The sequence below is a fragment of the Pollachius pollachius genome (genome assembly GCF_949987615.1).
Source record: "Pollachius pollachius genome assembly, chromosome: 17".
Classification (NCBI taxonomy): domain Eukaryota; kingdom Metazoa; phylum Chordata; class Actinopteri; order Gadiformes; family Gadidae; genus Pollachius; species Pollachius pollachius.
Window position 1 is genome coordinate 8,194,702 of NC_136950.1, and position 22,232 is coordinate 8,216,933.

Below are 22,232 nucleotides of genomic sequence, written 5' to 3' on the forward strand. Positions count from 1 at the left end.
CACACACACACACACACACACACACAAACGCAAGCACAGACATGCACCCTCACACATGCGCACAAGCACAGCTCACACACACACACACACACACACAGACATGCAATCTCACAGACAAGCACAGACATGCACTTACACACACACACACACACACATACACACACACACACAAGCATGTACATGCATTCACACAAACACACACAAGCTAAGACACACAAATTCATTCATACCCCTATGCACACACAGGCATTCACAAGCATGCACACATGCACATACACACACAAACACACCCACACACACGTTTTCACACACAAACAGGTACGGAGACACATACACACACACACACACACACACACACACACACACTCCCTGGAGCGTGGCATCTCAGGAGGATCATTACTCTCTGCCATGAGACATAGCACCCCCCTCTCATCACGTGTTGTGAAGCTACAACATGCTATCTCTAGAGCTAACATGCTAATGATTTATTTACACCAATGCACCAACCAAACAGCAAGACTCTGACTCACACAGCAGCCCCCATGGTTAAATCAGGTCTTCGGCTTCCTCTGGCCGGATCAATTCTGTCTTTGCGGTAGGGAGGGGAAAGTTTTGTTTTGCCACCATTACTTGACAGGGAGGCACGTATCAGAGAGGTCATGGGGGGCCTGCTGCCATGTCTCCCCGCCCTACACACACACACACACACACACACACACACACACACGCACACACACACACGCCTACACACACACACACACACACACACACACACACACACACACACACACAGGCATGCAGGCAGCGCGGTCAGATATCATTGCTACAGCAACACCTCAACGCTCTTAGCCTCCGTTGCTGTCTGCATCACCGCACCGTCGCTCGTTCAATCGCTCACAACAAGCCCAAGGGGCCGGCGGATGGCGGGGGGGCGGGGTCTCCTCCGGTCCCTCCTCACGCCGCCGTGGGTTTATTTCCTCCTCACGTGACAAATGTCAAGGATCCGGCCCCCCCCCCCCCCCCCCCCCCGCCCCAACCTCCTGTCTGCCCCTCAGTGGTTGTAGAGACAGCTTAGATAAATCCTCCTGCCTGCGTCTGGAGGCCCCCACGTCTGGAGGCCCACACGTCTGGAGGCCCCCGTCTGGCGCACCGCGGGGGGCCCCGGGAGTCACGGCAACCACGTCCATGTCGTCGCAAAAAAACGGCTCAGGGGCCACGGCGGAGACAGAAGGGTTTTAATCATTGTATGAGCGGAGTATGTGCTCCGCTGTGCCGGGCCCTGGTGTGTGCGTGTGATTGTGTGTGTGCGTGTGTGTGATTGTGTGTGTGCGTGTGCGTGTGTGCGTGTGTGTGTGTTTGTGTGTGTGTGTGCCATAGTGTGTGTGTGTGTGTGTGTGATACTGTGTGTGTGTGATCGTGTGCGCGTGTTTGTGTGTGTGTGTATGTGGGGGGAGGGGGGGGGGATTATTGTGTGTGTGCTTGTGCGTGCTTGTGTGCGTGAGCTGCACTTCTGTTCTCTTCTTTGTTGTCGTGTTGTTGTCGTTGTCGCGGCAACGCTGGAATCAGGATTCATGGCATCGTTGAGCAGCCTCCATATCTCTCAGGGTTGAGCCCCGGTGATATTAAATAAGTACATCAGTCGCGTCGTGGCGCCTATCAGAGGCCCGGGCAACCGTCGCTGGTCTCGCCGCAGAGTCGACTTCCCCTCTCCCTTGTGTCTTGTGATGGTTTCAAACTTTGTATTAATTTTTTTGCGGGACAGCCCTGCTCGGTCTAGCAATAATTTCTTCTCAACCACGTGAACATACGCACATATACGGTACTGCGTCTTTCCCCCCACCAACCCTCAAAGTCATCTCTTTCAAGTGCAGACCGGCTCTTTTTGTTCCCATGGCGACACTGGGTGGTGGAAGGGTGGGGGTTGGGGGGGGATGCTGCAGTGTTTGTGTCTGGTTGACACAAAGAAGGCATATGCTGGTTCAAAGGAGAGGAGGCGGGGCTTGGAGACGCGTGTCAGTCCACACGGAGCACAGGTGGTGCAGGTGGCAGATTGTGGAGGACTGGGATTGGCTGAGAGGTGACACAGTGGGAGGGGCCGCTGAATACTAATACATTTGGCGGATGAGAAATTGAATGACCAATATTTTGACCGCTGTAGCTCTAGAGAGCTCGGCATTATGCCGGGAAAGGGATTCATTCCCACTGGGGAAACACATGGAAAGAAAATATGAGAGCATACTCAAAGGATTAGAAGAGCCTTACTATAAAAATGTCCACGAAAATCTCACTCATCTATTTTATCTCATTCAATATTTATTTAATTAAATAAATGAATATTAAAATGTACTCACCATGTATCACCACTCCTGATTACACACGCCAGGTGTGTGTGTGTGTTGATGTGAATGTGGGCATCATTTATGAGTGCATGTGCAAACTTGGACTGAGCAAGATCAACACATCAACAGTCTGTTGGATCTCTCTTCCACCGTGCTGCCCGCAGTCAAACTCTGCAGTGGATGTACTCTCAGCCTGCAACGCCAGAAGCATCTTCCTCTTTCTTTATGCTTCCTCTCAGCCCACACAGCTGATTATTGGATAAAGTGTATTTATTTGCATCAAAACACTTGTGTTTATTGGCCAGGGTTTGGTCCATTGTGGCATCGTTGGCAGAGGCCTCAGACAGAGAACGGAGGGACAGATCTGTGTTATTTCTCACTCCGAGCAGCTGAATCGCTTCAGCCAATAGCGTGCCTCGGCCAGAAGTACACAGACGGCCTTGATAAAGGAAGAGAGAGAGCAGGAGATTCAGACACTTAATGTAATTGTCTGCTGTCAGCATCAATAAGGGCGTATGATAAAAGATCTCCTCGTCTAAATAATCTGGGTTAAAGAACGATGGGAAACAAAGCTGCTGGTCGCATTGTATGTTATGCTTCATATTTGTCCGTTTTTTGTTGTTGTCAGTTTGGCCTTGTTCACTCGAGCTGTTTGTTTGCTAATATATTATGTAATGTTGTTGTGGAGCGTTTATCAATACAGAAACACTGGGGCCTTTTTGTTATCGCTTATGCTCCTTTTTTCCCTTTCTTTAACAATTTGTATACAGGCTGATTGTATTGATTAGATATCGGACGGTATATTTAATCAGATATACAGACAGAGTTTGACCTCCTTGGCTTACGGTGAAGCATCTCCATCTTGCGAGGCCGGTCTTGAACGGCTAGATCTCGGTTCTCCGAATCGCAGACTCGCCTTCGCCGCCTTTCCGCCGCAGTCGCCTTCATGGGCAGCTCATCTCGAGTCTTTATCTCCTACGGATGTTCGCTTAGGGCTTTCGTCCTGCGAGTTGTTTTTCGCATTTTCGTTAGGGTAGATCCAATATAAACAGACACTCAACAACCAGAGAGTCTGGGGGGAATAAAAGAGAGCTGGGCAAATCAGAAATATAATTATTACATTTTGAGGTATGATAAATGTGTGCGTCTGGCCAAACTGTGCTGGACACAACAATTACAAAGTGGACCAGACGTTTTTGATCACAGCTACTGTGGAATTATCTAGAATGTCTACTGGAGTGCGAGAGTGTTTTTACACAGGGGGGCGGAAGGCGGGGGGGGGATTCACTAGTACACCATCTGACTGTTCTAAGAGATTCTAAGATCTTCACAGACTCCTCCAACATTCCAGATTCCCCTCGTCAAACTGGAATCTGATCGTAATGGAATCTAATCTGAAAGGACATTTATCTGAATAGAATCTGATCTGAATTTAATCTAATCTGAATGAAATCTTCTGTTCAAATCTGATTATTAATTTTTTTTTACCGAATTGGAATAGAAACTACAAGAACCGAAATTAATCTGAATTGGATTTTATTGGAAAATAATCTTAGCTGAACAGAATTTAATCGGTATAGTATCGTCACTGTATTGAATCAAATTAGAATTTATTATTAATCAAATATATTCTGAAAATAAACTATAAAAATATAAAATAATCAGGATGAATGAAATTTGAAAATAATCAAACAATCAAATTGGAATTTAATTGGAGTGCTTGCATCGTCCAAAAAGCCTTTCATGTCACAGCAGTAGACTAGGAGGCTTTAATATTCCATCCTGTCAATTTGATTGGTTGTCACTTAATGTGTCACAGCAATGTTCCTGCCAAGAACAACAGCATTTGTTAGACGTCTACAGAAAGGTTTCCTCGAGAGACAGAGCCAACACAATCAGTTTTTCTTCGGTCACAAGAAAAATTCCCCTGTTCATTTTTTATTTTACTATTCATCTGACACTTTTATCCAATGTGACTTACAGCAAGTTCAGATACGTGTCATTAAGGAGCAGCAAGGGGTGAGAGGCAAGGAGGACTACAGGTTAGTCTACAGATCCTTGGGGATCGAACCCAGTAACTTTCAGGGAGAGAGTATCGCACCCTAGCCACTTTATACCGCTCCCATATCTTTGTGTTCCCATCAGCCAGAATATTTATAATACACTAAATGATGTATTTAGAACCGTATCCCATCACAGATTCCAGTGCATCTGAAACGATCCCAGAAATGATTATAGCTATTACATTATCGCATACAGAGTTGCGTTGCCTCTGCTTTGTTAAGATATTTAATCTTCCGTGGTCTGGAACACTCGGTGTAGAGTGGATTCTAATAAGTGAACTGCGTTGCAAGGGAAAAGTCATTAACTTTGAACACAAACGCTGATTGCCTCCAACTGATTTGAACGTGTCACGTTAATTGTTGTATTCATTTTCCGTCGGTTTAATCAGATTAGCGCCTTTGTCCCAGGGAAAGAGTTTCTAAGTCGCCGGCACTTTATTCACCTTAGTTAATAGACCCTGTTCACCTTGAGGCCATTCTGGTTGGTTTTAGTCAGGGGAGGAAAGCTTGTTGAATCTTTGAGGAAACCGTGACATCTCGACAAGATCATTTTTTGTCTCTTCATGCCACCTACCCACCTGGCCTTGAGAAAACATTTCCACTGAGCTTTCTATCGGTTTTCCGGAAGATTCTACAAGGTTTCCGCACCCAACTCACCAGAACGCCCACCAGGTAAATAACCTCTATCAAGCCTGGGCCTGCCTCACTTCGCTGAAGTGCTATTGCTGCGGGCGTGCTTTGCCGCCAACCTGGTTCCCTAGGGCGTTCCCCTGGGAGGCGCGGCGTGCATGAGGTACGCTGCCACTCTGTCGTCGCCCTGGAGCAGATCAACGGTGACGGGGGGGTGTGAGAGCCGTGTGCTGGGCTGTCACCTCACGGCTCGCTGCGTGCGCCCCGCTCCGACGTCGAGACCAATGTTCTCTGTAGTCAAACCTCTCACTCCAGAGACCATTCTGGGTGACAGGAGAGCAAACATCTCAGAGCAAACTGGAGGGCGGCCCTCACCGCATTGTATGTATGCATTGTATGTATGCATGGATGAGATGCGAGTACGTAATGTTGTATTCCTCTTTTCCCTCTCACTCTGCCTCCTGACCCCTCTCTCTCTCTCTCTCTCTCTCTCATCTATCGTTTTCTCCCCCTGTCTCCTACATCCCCTATCTCTCCTGTCTCTCCCTCTCCCTCTTTTGTCTTTCCCTCCCTCCTCATCCTCCCCTCTTCTCCTCTCTCCCTCTACCTCCTCCCCTCCTGTCCATCACTCCCCCTCCCCAGGCATCATCCGGACCGCCCTGCCCAACATGGACCGGGAGACCAGGGACCAGTATGTGCTGGTCATCCAGGCTAAGGACATGGTGGGCCAGATGGGGGGTCTCTCTGGGACCACCTCCGTCACTGTCACCCTCACGGACGTCAACGACAACCCCCCGCGCTTCACCCACAGTAAGAACCAACCCCCCCCCCCCCATCATGGCTCAGAGTGGCCTAGCATAGCAATGAGTGGTGTGGATTTAATAGCGTGTCTTTATTGCTTATGCATTGCGTACCATAGCAATGTTTGAATTATGAGTGTATTGCGATTTTTATAATTTATATCCAATATTGATGCAAAGCAGTTCGTGGCGCAGCATAGCATGGGGTGCCACAGAGTAGCCTCTAATAGCATGAGTAGCGTAGCACTGAAAAACACCAATATTAAATGGTATATTTAAAAACTTACTTTCTAAGTTTCACATTAGCGATGGACTCGTACGAATGTGGTTATTGTCAGATCAACTCAGGATGCATTTCTGATGAGGCAGATGCCCTAAAGATCATTTCATACTCAAAATGAAATAAAGAAATAAAAATACAATCAATAATCTTCATCAATAATTCCAAAGCAGGAAAACAAATGTGAGATAGGACTCGCAGCGATTAAACTAATCATTAAAGAATGTTTGTTGTAGAAAGGTTGATGGCTTATCTTTTAGGTTGAAACCTTTAAAGACAAACACCGGCAATATCTCGCTGAACGTAACCCACAAATTACAGCAGCAAGGTTATGAAACCTTGTTTATGAAACATAATCAAATCACTCTGTATCCATCTCTCTCTCTCTCTGACCAATCTATTCTCTCTCTGACACTGCTACTAATCCTATCTCTCTCTTTCTATAACCGATAAATCCTCTCTCTCTCTCTCTTTTTCTCCCATCAATATACCTCCCAGGCTATCTCTCTCTCCAACCATATACTATCTCCCCTCTCTCTCTCTCGTTGATCAACAATACACCTTCTCTCTCTCTCTCTCTCTCTCTCTCTCTCTCTCTCTCTCTCTCTCTCTCTCTCTCTCTCTCTCTCTCTCTCTCTCTCTCTCTCTCTCTCTCTCTCTCTCTCTCTCTCTCTCTCTCTCTCTCTCTCTCTCTCTCTCTCTCTCTCCTTCCCTCCCTCCCTCCCCCCCTTGCTCCATTCAAACCCTCTAATAACACTCGTTACCTCATCCAATCTGGATTGGCTGCCAAGTAGAAAGCAACACAGCCCCGCTTTCCCTCTCTGCATCTCAATACCTCTCCCCTCCTCAGGAGTTCCTGTGCTGTCGTCCCCCGCCCCCCCCCCCCCCCCTCCTCCTCCTCCCGCCCCTCCTCCTCCTCTTCATCAGAGCTGAGTGCTCGTTCTCAGACCTCCACCCCGGGATCAATCAACCCGCCGTTTTCCTTTTCCATCCCCTCTCTTTGGGTTGTCAGCCCATTCCACAGCTAATGGCTTCAGGCCCGCTGCGATTCAAAGGAGTGTCGTTGGCTTCTTCCCGCCATAACCCCGGAGCGCCAGGAACGCCGGTGACAGCTCGGACCGGGGTGGCGTGCGGCGCGTGGTCCGAAGGTGCACACACCCCCCCCCGCCGCCGGAGTCCAGTCAATTTGGCACTCCCCTCAGGGGTGAGGGAGAGTAGGGAGAGTAGGGAGAGTAGGGAGGGGGGGTGGGGGGGGAATAGGTGAAAGGTTTCCAACAACAAACCGGGCGAAAACGCTTTACCCTCGGAGTGAGGGAGTGATGGGGGGTCACGGAGGGGGAGCAGGGGGTGCCGAGCGCTGGCGGGAGTGTTGGACGTGTGACACGTCCACAAGAGGAAGACGAGGGAAGGAGGAAGAGGAGGGAGGAAGAGGAGGGAGGGGAGGAGGGCAGCGCAAAGCCGAGGTTTTTTTTCGGTCTTGTAAAGAGGCTCTATTCCATGGCAAATTAAAAAGCCATTACAAAGATTACACGGCAGCAAACAATGTCGGGGCAGATTAGCATTTGGCCACGGCAGTGGCGGCGGCATAGTCATCGGGGCAAGGGAGAGAACGAGAGAGGGGGGGGGGGGGGGAGAGAGCGAGAGGGAAACAGGAAAGGTCTGGTAATGAGCTCACGCCATGGTGATTGCGCAGATTATGATTATGAATATGATTCTATTCCTTTTATTCCCCTTAATACTGCTTCTTTTAAATCCTCCGGGTTTAACCAGACAAAAAGCCTGGCGGTACACAATGGATGGAAGGTTTTTTGGAAGGTTCTTTTTTTTATCTGAGTAATAGAATTTTGGGGCAGCCATTTTCTTCCTGGAAAGTGCTTCGCCTCCGGGGGAATTGGGGGGTTTCTTTAAAGCCTGGTGTGGAGGATACGGGGGTCAATCCTCAGACAGAGTCCAGTAGGTGGAAGAGCATCTATCTCTTGGATCTCGAGACTAATGGCAGAACCTCAACAGATAATTTAAACCCATTTCATGTGAACGATAAAGAGATGAAAACTTGTCTCTCCAAAAGGAATGAAAGAAAGCGCCAAGATAAAAGAAACGCGTTCATACATAATTAAACAGAGGTACAGGATTCCAAAACTGTTAGAAGATTATTTGCTCGTGGGATTTAAACCAAGTGTTTGGGAAACCTCACATGTCCAGGAGCAGAGTTTTGATCGGGAAACTCAAGCTCGATAAGTTATTCAGTGAAAAAGAAAAATCACTTGCATCTGGCAGTTTTTACCCTCTTTACACTATTTCTCAGAGCAGACTTTGTTTCCCCGCTTCTGAATTCCTCTCAGCCTTTTTTCAGAGAGATTGAATGTCAACACGCGGCTCCGGCATTATCAACGATACACGGTGCAGGTTTAATTGTAATTACTCAAAGGTTTGTTTTGTCCCGGTTATGTCCCCCTCGCTCATAAATTAAACATAAGTACATGATAAGATAACCAAGTGGGTTGTGACCGCTTCCGTCTTCGCGTAAATCAAGTCTCTGCGTCATGTCTAATGGCTGTTTGCCGCTGTCAGAGCCATCTACAACATTAGCACTCCTCTCACATCTGTTCCCAGCTCTGCCTGTTGTTACGTGAATTTATCACCCAGACGCGCGAGGATATTAAAAACATGTGGCTTATTACGCATCTTGGCTGCTCCAAGGTGATGTCTTTACGTTGCTTTCGATATGAAATAACCTGCCTTTCCATCGGTCATTGAGTATCGAATTCAAATGACGTTTTTCTTTCTTTGTAATTGCATTAGCTAGATCAATTATACTTCTTCTTTGTTATGATACATTCGATCTTGCATAATCCTGTTTTTATAGTGCGAATTAGATGCTTGTGTTAGTAAGGGCTCAAAAAATAAAGTTATAATGATTATGGATGAAATGTGCGACGATAATAATCATGAACTATCATAACAATATTATAACATTATTATATAGTTTGTATCATTAATATGTATAATTGATATTATTGGCGACTACTTTTATTTTGTCAAAATGAATCACCATCCGGTCTCGCTGTACTTCCTGTTCCCATAGAGAACTACCAGAACACTGTGCTGGAGTCACTTCCTGTGCGCTCGGTGGTGGCGCGGGTGAAGGCGGCGGATGCAGATGTCGGCCCCAACGCAGAGATGGACTACCGCCTGATGGACGGAGACCACCTCGGGGTGTTCAACATCTCCACCGATGAGGAGACCCAGGAGGGGGTCATAGTGCTGCTGAAGGTAACGAAACAAACGCACCCCGCACTCTACAGCCCTCATTCACCCCGAACAGGAATAACCCTGAACCCCAACCCTTTAATCCAAACATAAACTCTTCATCCTATTGATGGTACAGCAGTACGACAATCAAACGCACCCCACGCTACGGGACTCATTCACCCCGAATAGGAATGACCCCAAACCTTAACCCCTTTTCCCAAATTGAAACTCTTCGTCCTGTTAAAGGTACAGCAGTAAGGCAAAACAAAGGCACCCCACTACGGCCCACTCATGTGTAGCAATAAGAGGATCTGGGTTAAATCCCCAGTGTCTAAAGCCACCCCGTCCTTGAGCAAGATTGGTACCGTGGAAATCAACAGACACACAGGTTCTCCCTGTAGGATCTAGGATATTTAAGTCCAAGCTGAGAGGTCCTGGGTTCGAACCCTCGATGTCTGGAGCCTATCTGGGTGAGGCATTGTGGCGCAGGCTGCCCTAAACTCTGCCTGCTCATTAATTAAATTTGTCTGGAAAAGACAAAGTGGCATTTGATAAAAGCGTCTGCTAAATAGCAGCAGACCAAAACCAACAGACCCCGCCCAGGTAAACCATGAACTGGAATAGAAGGTCTTCTATTTCAGGAGAGGTTGAACAGGGCTATGGGCAAAGTGCTGTTATTATATATATATATATATGTTCTTTTGTTCAAGAGCATTAAAGTGTCTCAGGGGCCAATAGAGATATGGCTCTTGTCCTTTGTTAGAGAGAAATCCATTGTTGGCCAATGGCCATGCTTGTCAGATGGCAGAATTTGATCTTTTGTTTGTTTTCGCGAGATACGACAAGGACCTATAAGAGCCCGGACGACAATGGACGCATCAAGCGAGTGTGAGGATGTAGCAGGACGCTGTATTATAGGGTGCAGTGGGAGGCCAGGGAACACCACCACATTCCTGTGAAGAAGCAATCATTTCTGAATGTCTTATCAGGGTTGATTGGTGCCGCTCTCAGAACAAATAATAACGCTTTTCAAGGTGCGGAAAAATCGATTTGAAGGAGCATTATGAAAGAGTGTGTTAGGGCCCCATGTTGAGCAGCATTATGGCCAGTCTTTAGAACCTGTGTTCTTCATTACTTTTAATTTCCTGCTTTGTCAGGAGGTCAGGGGGAATTTCGCACCTATCCATATCTCGGCTGTTTTGTATTCACTGCCATCGACGGAGAAGCTATTGAGGCTGCACCTCCAAAGAAAGATTTTTTTTTTGGAAGGTCAAACGCTTTTGATTGATGAACGTCCTCCACCTGTCTTTAATGTGGAGGTGAATCCCTTGTTTCAGCTCCAATTGGAACACGATGATATTTAAAACAATGCATTTTGCGCTGAGAAGAGATGAAGGGTTATCCCCATGGTAACGACCCAAGGCAACTTTGTATATTTTTAGTACCGTTGTTTGTGAATAAGCTTTATAATTAGTGATGTGGAATATGAAAAGCCTCACACAATTTTGTGGTGTTATATTATAAGTGTCCATGTTCAAAACACATTTGAAACGCCTGCCACATTGTGAAAGAGTATAAAAACGACCTTCTTTGTTTTGTAAAAATGTTTTCTCTCTCTTTTTGTTTCTTTGTCGTTGCTAGCCTCTGGACTTCGAGACAAAAAGCAGTTTTTCCCTTAGAATCGAGGCGACAAACCGAAACATCGACTCCAACTTCTTGAGTGTTGGCCCGTTTAGCGACTTGGCCGTCGTCAAGTTGACGGTGGAGGACGTCAACGAGCCACCCGTCTTCTCCACTGCGCTCCTCAAGATGGTGGTGTCGGAGGACGCCAGGATGGGAACGTCCATTGGAAGAGTCTCAGCACACGACCCTGACTCCACAAACAGCGGCATACGGTAATAAAGTTTGTTTTTAATGATTACATTTCGTTTCAGCTGACTAACTTTAATCATACGCCACCTTCCACAAAGCTCACCTTGAAGTGGGATTTTGTTTGAATCAAAAGAACGTTTTAATATTAGCTTGCTAACTATAAACAACCTACAGCTAACTAGCTATAACTGTAAGCCATGAAATCGTCACTGGTAATATTTTAGGGGAAATCCAGATTATTGGAGTTAAACGCTTTTTTATCAGACGTTTATAGCCTATTTAATCCTTCACCAGTTATTATTACGCCAAAATCTCCCAGATGCGATCATTACGGTTAAACAAGTATCCAAGACTACAGCGTGCCTTATTGTGGCTGAATGCTTCTCAGTAGTAAAATCAAAGTCACCCTCACTGGGGATAGAGCTCGACAGCTTAAGCTCTCGCGAGTGTTCTCTGCGTTACACAGACAAATTTAAACTCTAATGTAAAACTCAAAGCAGAAGCCAGGAAACAAAAGAACCCCGAGGAGAGGTCAGACTACGCGTGTGTGTGTGTGTGTGTGTGTGTGTGTGTGTGTGTGTGTGTGTGTGTATGCTAAACAGGGAACCGGCGCCTTCAGCCACTCCACATTATCTGTAAAGAATCTGCGGGCTCTCGGAGCCAGGCCCTGTGTGGCGGCGAGACACTACGGCCCCTGGCAGATGGCGACCGCGGGGCCAAGGAGCGCCGCGTTAGCACAAGTGAAAGGCCATCTTGAACAAGAGCAGGGGCCCCCCTTCCCCCTTGGGAGGCCCTGCCCCTCACAAACACCGGCCCTGGCATTTATGACTTAAGACGCACGCACAGAGCCAATCTGTGGTGCGTCGCATCCAAATCCCATCTCGATGTGTTATTATTAATTAAATGAGTACTGTATGGCGGCCGTGGCTCTGTCAGGGTTGTTGGTAATCTTAATCAGAAAATGTAATTACTGCAGCATTGTTGGTGTAAATTGCCTCTTTTTTGTGATTGCGATGGCGATCGGGCGATGTCGATATATTACGAGACGTCGGTTGAAATTAGAAATATTGTGGAACAAACGCAATCAAAGAGTCAAATTACATTGCAGTAATATACGTTGGATGTCGGACTAATCAAGGTTTTCGTTTTTTTTCTGTAGTAATACGAGTTGCAGTGTAAATTAAAAATGCCTTGGTCTGTCTGGGCCATTACCGGACAGCCAAGTTTAGTTTTTTTCCTCTGAATTAAATAACGATAATTCCTCATGTTTTGGTAGAGCTCCGATGTTAATGAGAAATAAATCGCCTTTATCATTTTGTATACTACGACGACGATGAGGACGGTTGTTATTGGCATTATGATGGTTAATAACAAAAATAATTATTATCGATGTTTCAGGGACAGTGCGGCATCTATCTATAATGAACTGGCTGCAGATAACAACAGATTTGATCAAAGTCAAACATGATAAGAGCCTCAGTCTAGCTCAACTGCTAGAGCAAGGCATTAACTCTGCCGGGGTTAGGGGATCGATTCCCACTCGGAGCCACCCACATGCATTCAAGGTGTTGTCAGAGGCTCTGGATAAAAGACAATTGGCCTACGAGATATAACGATGACTAACGATATTGCGTTTGGAAAAGTAAACAGTGAAATCCCCTTTGGTGGTCTAAAACCAAACCCTGAGTGTGTGTGTGTGTGTGTGTGTGTGTGTGTGTGTGTGTGTGTGTGTGTGTGTGTGTGTGTGTGTCCAGGTACTCCATCGACAGGAACACGGACCTGGAGCGGTTCTTCAACGTCGACGCCCTCAGCGGGGTCATCAGCACGGCCAAGCCGCTGGACCGCGAGGCCAACTCCGTCCACAACCTCACACTGCTCGCCATCGAGAGCCGTAAGTACCGCCGCCGCCGCTGAGCCATGGCCACGCTTAGCTCAGGGAGAGCCGCCACCGTGCCCCGTCCCGTCCACCGGTTCAACTGCATGTTGCTTTCACTGTCCTTGTTGTTAAAACCTTAAGACTTTAAAAGAGAAAGTGAAACTAAAACTGAAATTGACCGGAGCGGAATCGTTCACCTGGAACGGCCTGTTGTTTGTGTTAGAAAGCATTCTCTGTTGCTTGAAGAGTTCACGATTCCGAAATTTGGATGAAATAATACATAAGTAAAAGTAGCCCTCCTCGAAGTAAACTACCCAAAAAAGCATTAGAACCGAACTAAGTAGTGGGATTGACAATTTTTTTAACCTCCCAACTGTTTCGTCATGAATCACTTTCCAATGACTCCATTCAAACCAAATAAACATATTAGCTCCACAGTAAGCGTCAAGTAATCAGAACATTGAGGCTTGCTAAATACAACACAGCTGAGCAAAATGTCAGAATCCCAACGCAAATCAAAGAGAGTTTGCGCATTTAGTCAATTTACAACCCCACCTCTACCAGCACATTAAACGACAGCCAATGAGGCTCAAATTCATCCCAAATGAGCTGTGACTGTCCAGTCTGATAAAATAAACTGACAGAAGCAACTGATCATGGAGCTGGATGATCATAGATGTGGTTTGTATCTAATTCTGAGTTGTCTACTCTTTCTCTCTCTGCTGGGCCATATGAGTCACTATCAGCACAACAGAAGCTCTGATTCACACACACAAGCACACACACACACACACATACACACACACACACACACAATCACACTAAAACGCAGATACACACACACACACACACACAGTTACACACACATTAACCAACACACACGCATACACAATACACACAAAACCACAAATTCACACGGGTTTACACACACTAACCGACACACATCCACAAATACACACAAAACCACAAATATACCAAAATAGAGATGCACACGCTAAACAAAAAAAAGCAACGTCGGCAAAAAGCAGATGCTCTTACACACGAGCGCACACATAACTGTAATATAGACAAGCACAAACACTGGGAGGGACACGCATACACAAATAGCTACACACTAACACACCCTATATAGGTAGACACACATACACCCACACACGCACACAGCCGGCCATCATGTGAGCATTAGAGGGCTGAGCCGCGGTGGGGGGTCGCGGTGGGGGTCGCGGCGAGACTGTCAGGGAATGTTAACTCAGGCGCGGGCCGGACGCCCCGACCTCCAGGCCCCCCCCTGCCCTCGCTGCTAGCTGCTGAGTAAGACAGCTCCCCGCTCCGCGCACTACTTGCTGCTCGGCTGCAAAGACAAGGAGGCCTCATCCTCTGCCTCTCCCCGGTCTACTGACGCTACGCATGAGGTCTATGAGCTACGCAACGCTCAGATATCATCTAGAACGTCTGGATCTATTGTCTCTCACTGTTCTGCTGATGCTACGCAACGCTCAGATATCATCTAGAACGTCTGGATCTATAGTCTCTCACTGGTCTGCTGATGCTACGCAACGCTCAGAAATCATCTAGAACATATATATATATATATATATAGTCTCTCTCTTTTTTACTGATGCTACACAATACTCAGCTATCATCTAGAACGTCTAGATCTATAGTCTCTGACTGTTCGGCTGATGATACACAACGCTCAGATATCATCTAGAACAGTGGTTCCCAACCTTATTTGGGCTGTGACCCCATTTTGACATCAAGAATGTCTTACAGTGAGAGACTATAGATCCAGATGTTTTAGATTGTAGAACATCTGGATCTATAGTCTCTCACTTTTCTGCTGATGCTACGCAATGCTCAACTATCATCTAGATCAAGATCTATAATCTATATCCATCATGTGTTGTATGCACACAATGCATGAAGCCCTCATCGTGAGAATAGTTTCTTGATGTTTTCTTCCTCCTCACGATCATCCATCACTAGGAAAGGTTGTTGTAAGTGCTGTACCAGAGGTACCGTTTATTAGCCTAAGTTTATATTCAAATCCAGGAGGCAAATCCAATGTCTTCACTGACGGTGTACACAGAAGTCAGAAGTCTTGAGGCGTTGAGGTTTGGAGAATGTTCAAATTTTGGCGTTTTGTACAAAAAAAAAAGTACTTTCTGTACTTTCTAAAAACCTTTTTGTTGCATTTTATCTTTGAAAAACCCCTTTTTTTTTTTGGACAAATACGGGTCGCAGGGAGGACAGAAAACGTATTAATAAAGATGTGAAATGTCAGAAGATTTCTTCAAGGCAGGCGGGAGCAAGGGTTGAGCCCAGGAGAAGCTCTGAGGCTGAGGAGCAGCCAACAAAACTCTCTCTCTGTTTCGGTGTCACTCTATGTCTCTCTCTATCTCTGACTCTATGTTCTATGTTCCAGAGGATCCCACCCAGATAGGTAAAGGCATTGCCCTGATCACCGTGCTGGACATCAACGACAACGCGCCCGTCTTCGCCATCGACTACGAGACCCTGCTGTGTGAGAACGCCATGCCTGGACAGGTAGGAGGGCGGACACACACACAAAAACACACATACATACACACACACACACACACCCGCACACACACACAATCACACACCTGGAAACAACCACCCACACACACACACACACACACACACACACACACACACACACACACACACACACACACACACACACACACACACACACACACACACACACACACACACACACACACACAGACACTGTGTCTAGCTTTAGCCTTCTCTCTCACATACACAACCACACAAACACTATTTCACACTTGCACACACACACACAACCACACACATATATATAATATACTCTCTCTATATATATATACATCTTTCGCACACATAGTACGTCCTTCTTTCTCTCACACACATACACACACACACATACATTTGTGGGTGGTTCAATCTCTCTTCTTCACTGACACACACTCCCTATCGTTTTTCCTTTTGCCCTCTCTTTCCCTCTCCGCGTCTCTGCACTCATTTTAAAACCAGACACACCAAGGCAATCTCCCTGTCTCTGAAAGCCATTCAAAGTCTTTCTCTGTCACGGCTCGGAACAATTGTCCAAAGCACCGGCTTCTCAGAGCTAGCAGCTCCCTCCGGGGAGAGTGACTGTTGCACTGGAGTGAGGCGTGACTGTTAGGGTTGAGCAGGTGACACCGCGCATTAGCCAGAGACCCGCTACTCTGGTCCTCACAAGGTCAGCCCAACCAACTGCATCACATCATCCACGGGTATGTCTCACTCTTAGTGGCTCACTCCTGAGGCTGGTGGGGATAGACTTCCTGCAATGCTGTCTATATGTGCAATATGGTGATATGTTGATGTGGGTGAGTTGTGTGTCTCACTCTTTAGGTGTCACTCTTTAGTCTGGTGTGGTTGAGCTCTGCCATAATGGCCTCACAAGGTCAGCCAAACTAACTGTGTCACTATCATCTGGTACTAACTGTTGGTGGTGGAGACATGTATGTCTCACTCTTAGTAGCTCACTCTTGAGTCTGGTGTAATTAGACTCCCTGCAATAATGTCCTGACAAAGTCATCAAATCCAGCTATAATTTCAGACACTCTTGTGCAATATATTGATGTGGGTGAGTTGTGTGTCTCAAACTTTATGTGCCACTCTTTAGTCTGGTGTGGTTGAACTCTAAAAAAACATGATATCACACTCTTGTAGCAACGTGTTGCTGTGGGTGACTTCCATGCAACTCAGAAGCACATAACTTAACGTCCCCAAAATGTCAGGAAAAAAAGCGATCACACACACACTTGTACAAAAATGCTAGCGTGGGTGACTTGGCGCGTGCATGCCTCACCCTTTTGTCTACCACTTTAGTCTTGAGTGTGGTTCGAGTCTGGAGGATTGTTAATGAACAAACCAAACAAACCACAGAACCTCACAGACTGGGAGGTTTGGCTGGCGTGGGTGAGCCGCGCGTCTGTGCGCCTCACACCTAAGTCTCACACTTGAGTCTCCGGGCCTGGTGCGGTTAGACGAGGGGTTTTGCACTACATCGTGAAGCACCTGATTGCGGGGACTCTGTTGCAGCGGGTTGGGGGGTGAGGGTGGGGGCGGTTTGCAGCACTACATCTGTGCGTTGAATTCTCCTTGCGTTTCGTGTTTAGCATTTGGCCTCATTGTTGCTAAATGACTTGTGAGTCTGCCGCGGTGATTTGTCTGTTCTTGGCATTTGGAAAATGCAATCAGAGGCAAGGGGAGCAGGAGCGCGGTGGCACAACTGAATAAGTACAATTGATCAGAGAGAGGGATGGTGCTACCTTGGCTATATGTGGCTATTAGGCCCTTTTAAATACGCTATTTGCATTCATACTTCTGCCTTGTTTGTCAGGGCGCGCACATGAAGGTGTACAAGAATAGCAAATGATTTTATTTGTAAACAGTACCAGTATGTTGTGTGTGTGTGTGTGTGTGTGTGTGTGTGTGTGTGTGTGTGTGTGTGTGTGTGTGTGTGTGTGTGTGTGTGTGTGTGTGTGTGTGTGTGTGTGTGTGTCTGTGTTGTTATTGCATCGTAGAGGATATGTTCTTTCTGTACTGCCATTAACGGCTCTCCTCTTCTGAGTTGTGGATATACCCGCTCCTAATAATGTTTTCTTTATGCCTCAACTTTACACGTTTATTTCTTTGAATCATTCGATTTGGGTCAGAATGAAGACCCAGAAGATCAATAAAGCGAGATTGTCTTTTCAGTTGCTTTTTATTTATTTTTCACTCTGTGATTTTTAGTGGACTTTCAGATGACATTTTACATAACGTCGGCTAGCGAACACAAATGAACCACTAGATCCTTTGTCGGCTGAATTGGTGCATTTCCATGTAAAACCAATGATCCCCCCGAGTCCATCGCCAGAGAGCGGCTCTAGTATTTATCCAAATCCTCTGTCGATAACCGCCCGGACAGGCCGCTTCCTGCTTCCTCTGTCTCTTTTCCCTCTCGCTACGGCGGTTGATAAATCAAACCTAACGAGACCATGGATGAGACGACGCTAGGACCAAGCGACCCGGGCTAGCCCATCGCTGCCCCGACCCGCCTGTGGGGCCACGGGGCCCTGGCCAGGGCCGCTGCCACCGCCAACATCAGCTAGGCGAGGTGGCTGCCGTGGTGTAATTACTCTGCCAAGCCAGACGGATGGTCTGCTCAGGACCAGCTAGCCGCAACGGTTAGCTTCCCCAGGGTGCTGAGCCGTGGAAAGAGCCGCTGTTGTGGTTGTTGTTGTTGTGGATGTTGTTGTTGGTGGTTGGTGGATTCTGATTGGCTGCTTTTGTTGTGTTCTTATAAATGCCCAAACCCAAACAGACAGTGTGTACCTTCACACACATGCATCCACACACACCTCGCACACACATTTAATCAAACCCACTCATAGATATTCACACAGAAACTCACACACACACACAAACACACACACACACACACACACACATAATCACACAGACAAACAAACACAAACAGTCCATTTGCACTGTACTTCTAATGTCATGCTGGAATTCAATTCACTTCCTGTTCAGGTCAAATGGGTGTCCACCAATCCACCATTAGTTGTGTGTGCGAGTGCGTGTGTGTGTGTGTGTGTGTGTGTGTGTGTGTGTGTGTGTGTGTGTGTGTGTGTGTTTGCGAAATATATATCTTTGGAAAGATCTGTTGTGCCTGAGTAGATTTTTCATTCACTCTTTTCATTTTGTAATTTATTTCACTTCAAAATAGTTCCAAACACACAGTATCACATTGTCAGAGTCTACTTTTCAACTGACTTTCTTGCTATGCGCTGTTGTTGTTGAGGACATGGAAGACACGTAATGAAGTGATGAACAAACACACACCAAAAAATGTTCCACCACTCACCAGTCCCCAGCGGGCACTTCCCACAGCGACCGGGAAACAAAATGGCTGACAATTGAATAAGTAGAATACCAAAAACACTGTTTTTATTGCAACAAGGGAGGCCTTTTCGGCTACATGTGATAGTCTGCAGACAGGGGTTATCGTTACCCGTCAGCCCAATACTCCTCATCACTCCTCCCCTTCATCGTTCTCTTCCTCCGTGTCCTCCTCCTCCTCCCCTTCCTTTGCCTTCTCCCACACTCCTCATCATCGCCCTCGCCCTGCCACCTCCTCCTCCTCCAGTTTCTCCTACTCCTCCCCTTCCTCTTCCTCCCCTCACGCTCCTCCTCCTCCTCATTCTAGCCCTTCCTCCTCCTCTTCCTCTGCCTCTTCCTCGTTCTCCTCCTCCCCCTTCCTCCTCCTCCTAATTAAAATGTTTCCTGTGTTCATCTCTCTGCCTCGGGGGGCTGGGAAATGAAACAACAGGCCGTTCCAGCGACTGCCTCTCCTCTCACTGGGAGTATCTCGCTCTCTGGCTCTTTATGTCTCTTTACCTCTCTCTCTCTCTGTGAGCTTCGTGAGGAAGCTCAGGTCGCACGCCCGCCCACCGGTGTGGTTGCACCCGGTGGTCTCACGGCGCACAGCGACGACAAGAGATGAGATAATTACAGACGCAGGTTGTGTGTGTGTAAAGTGGTGTGGTGTTAAGTGGTGGAGTGTGGTGTGTGGTTATTTGTGTGTGTGTGTGTATTCAGAGTAAGTGTAAGTGTGTGTGTCCCTGTCTATGCCTGCATGTGTATGTGTGTGTGTGTGTGTGTGTGTGTGTCTGTATCTGTGTGTGTATGTATGTGTGTGTGTCTGGTGTATGTAGAGTGTGTGTGTGTGTGTATCTGGTATATGTAGAGTGTGTGTGAGTGTGTGTCTGGTGTATGTAGAATGTGATTGTGTGTGTGTGTGTGTGTGTGTGTGTGTATGGTGTATGTAGACTGTGTGTATGTGTGTGTGTCTTCTCTATGCAGATTAACAGGAAGCATGTCGTTGGACTAAGTTGTCGGCCCTCTTAGCCAATTAGGGGCAGAGAGAGAGAGAGAGAGAGAGAGAAAGAGAGAGAGATTGTCTTGTGTTTAATTGATATTGCGACCCATCGGGCCAGTGGGAGGTGTTTGTCACAGTGTGTGTGTTCAAGCTGTCACCTTTACAAATATGAGTTGACTCACTCAACCATCCCAATTACTTCTCCAAACACACACACACACACACACAAACAAACACAGGCACACACACACAGACAAACACAGGCACATTCACAGATACCTCTACTTCTAATGCACTGATGATTAAAATAAACTTGAAAAACTAACAAACACACCTAGACACACACCTATCCTTTTCCTTGATGTGAATTTCCTAGGAGAAGTGTTTCAATTTACAGACGCCACCTTCTCCACCACCCCCGTTACAACCTCCTTTTTAGTTGTGGCCCCACTTGACATTTTGTTAGTTTCAGAGTATAGAAGAAGGGACCGAAATGGTAAACACTTTTTAGCTTTAGTTTTTTTCTTTTTAGTAGATTTTAGTTCAAACAGCACGGGCATAAAAAAGCATATCAGAACAGGTCGTAGGCTACAATCGCCGTGGAAACAACATTCTCATCATCAGATCTTTTTACTATTTAGTCAAATAGCAGACACCTTCATTCATTATAAAGTAAAGTTATACATTCGATTTGGATAATTCTACCTTTAGATCCGTGTCATCAAAGAGCATTAGTGTGATCAAAGATGATAGGATCTTGCTCAAGGATGGCTAGAGGCTGTGGACGTTTGGGAATCGAACTCACAACCTTTCAGCTGCGAGTCACACAACCTTCCCCCCTATCAATATTATTCACAAAACAATACATCTAAAAGGAACAAAAATAAAGAGGTGTCAACCCCAGTATGGTGTCCCAATTATCAGTTTTCTGTGAAGATGTGGGGAGGCGTGTGACGGAGAAAGACACACAGCTGCATGCGGCGCATAAATAGGAATAAACAAAAGAGCCTCTCTCCGTTTCCTGAAGCTCAGTGAAGCACAGGGTCACCCCGGACAGGGCGAATCTCGCTACGGGGCAGGTGTATATTCGCATCCTCCATTCCCTCACGAGGTCTGGAAAGTGGGCCGTTGGAAGTGTCTGTTGAGGGGCGGGGGCAGTCGACTTAGCTCGCAAGCCGATTGGATAAGCCAGAGGAGCTGGAGGTCGTGGAGGGGTGGTCTGGGTGTGTGTGTGTGTGTGTGTGTGTGTGTGTGTGGTTTGATAGTTGTAAGCATGTAAAAAAAAAAAAAAAAGAAAAGATGATTGCGGATGCTGATGTTGCCACCGGCGATGACGGGTGAGGGCGAGGAGGGGTGTGTGATACTGATCAGGGTGTTGTTTGGGGTGTTGATGTCATCAGTCACACGGGTGAGGAAGGTCCTCCCGCCACTCCGCCACCCCTGGGTGACAGCTGTCGCCTCTCACCTGTCAACAGGACGTATTTATAGAGAGGGGAAGCAGAGTCGACGCCGGGCACCACCGCTAGCTGACACGCGGGCCGCGCCTCAGCGATACTGCGACAGTTGTTCAATAACTCTATAGAATAACAGGAATAATATGAATCCTAATATGAATACATGATAAAAAAAAGTTAGCCCATACTTTTTTGGTTTAGTGCCTTCTGATTGGTCGATAGGGATGACGGTGGCCAGCTCTATCAGAGAGCAGGGGACGTATTACCAACTGCGGTAATATGTATATAGAAGAGTATCAGAACTAGTCTGAAAGTGTTTAACTTGCAAATGATTTCTATTTTGAACCTTTTCATTACTTCCATTAGGACTGAAGCACGTTCTGTATGTAAAAGCAGATAATTGATTATTGTACAGCATGTACGGAACAGACCTTGATAACCGTAGAGCGCGTTTTGACATGCATATATGTCCATACGGCCAGTTTACAACGTTTAGGGCCATGTAACGTTCTCTCTTCATAGACTAGAGTCACATCTCAACTTTGACCTTTCCACTATTTCCCAGTTCCTTCTCTAACAATTAGCATTTTCAACCTCATCTTCCACTATCCAGATAGTGGTACTCTCCCTCTCTCTCTCTCTCTCTCTCTCTCTCTCGAATTTGAATTCATTCATCAAGTGTGTTGATTATCAGACTCTATTCATCATCACCAAAATATATTACATATCCAAAGGGTTTTAAGA

General features: G+C 46.6%; 1 protein-coding gene across 1 annotated transcript in view; it reads left to right on the forward strand.

Annotated features, from left to right (window-relative positions):
- The window catches only part of LOC307089072 (cadherin-7-like), a gene marked incomplete at both ends in the record, with an annotated part of 87,193 nt that overhangs the window by 49,402 nt on the left and 15,559 nt on the right, over window positions 1-22,232 (forward strand). Inside the window, 5 exons of the mRNA XM_079755170.1 lie at window positions 5,675-5,842; window positions 9,198-9,385; window positions 11,006-11,259; window positions 12,991-13,127; window positions 15,538-15,659. Of these exons, the coding sequence (XP_079611296.1) occupies window positions 5,675-5,842; window positions 9,198-9,385; window positions 11,006-11,259; window positions 12,991-13,127; window positions 15,538-15,659 (869 nt within the window). The remainder of the gene's footprint in view (window positions 1-5,674; window positions 5,843-9,197; window positions 9,386-11,005; window positions 11,260-12,990; window positions 13,128-15,537; window positions 15,660-22,232) is intronic.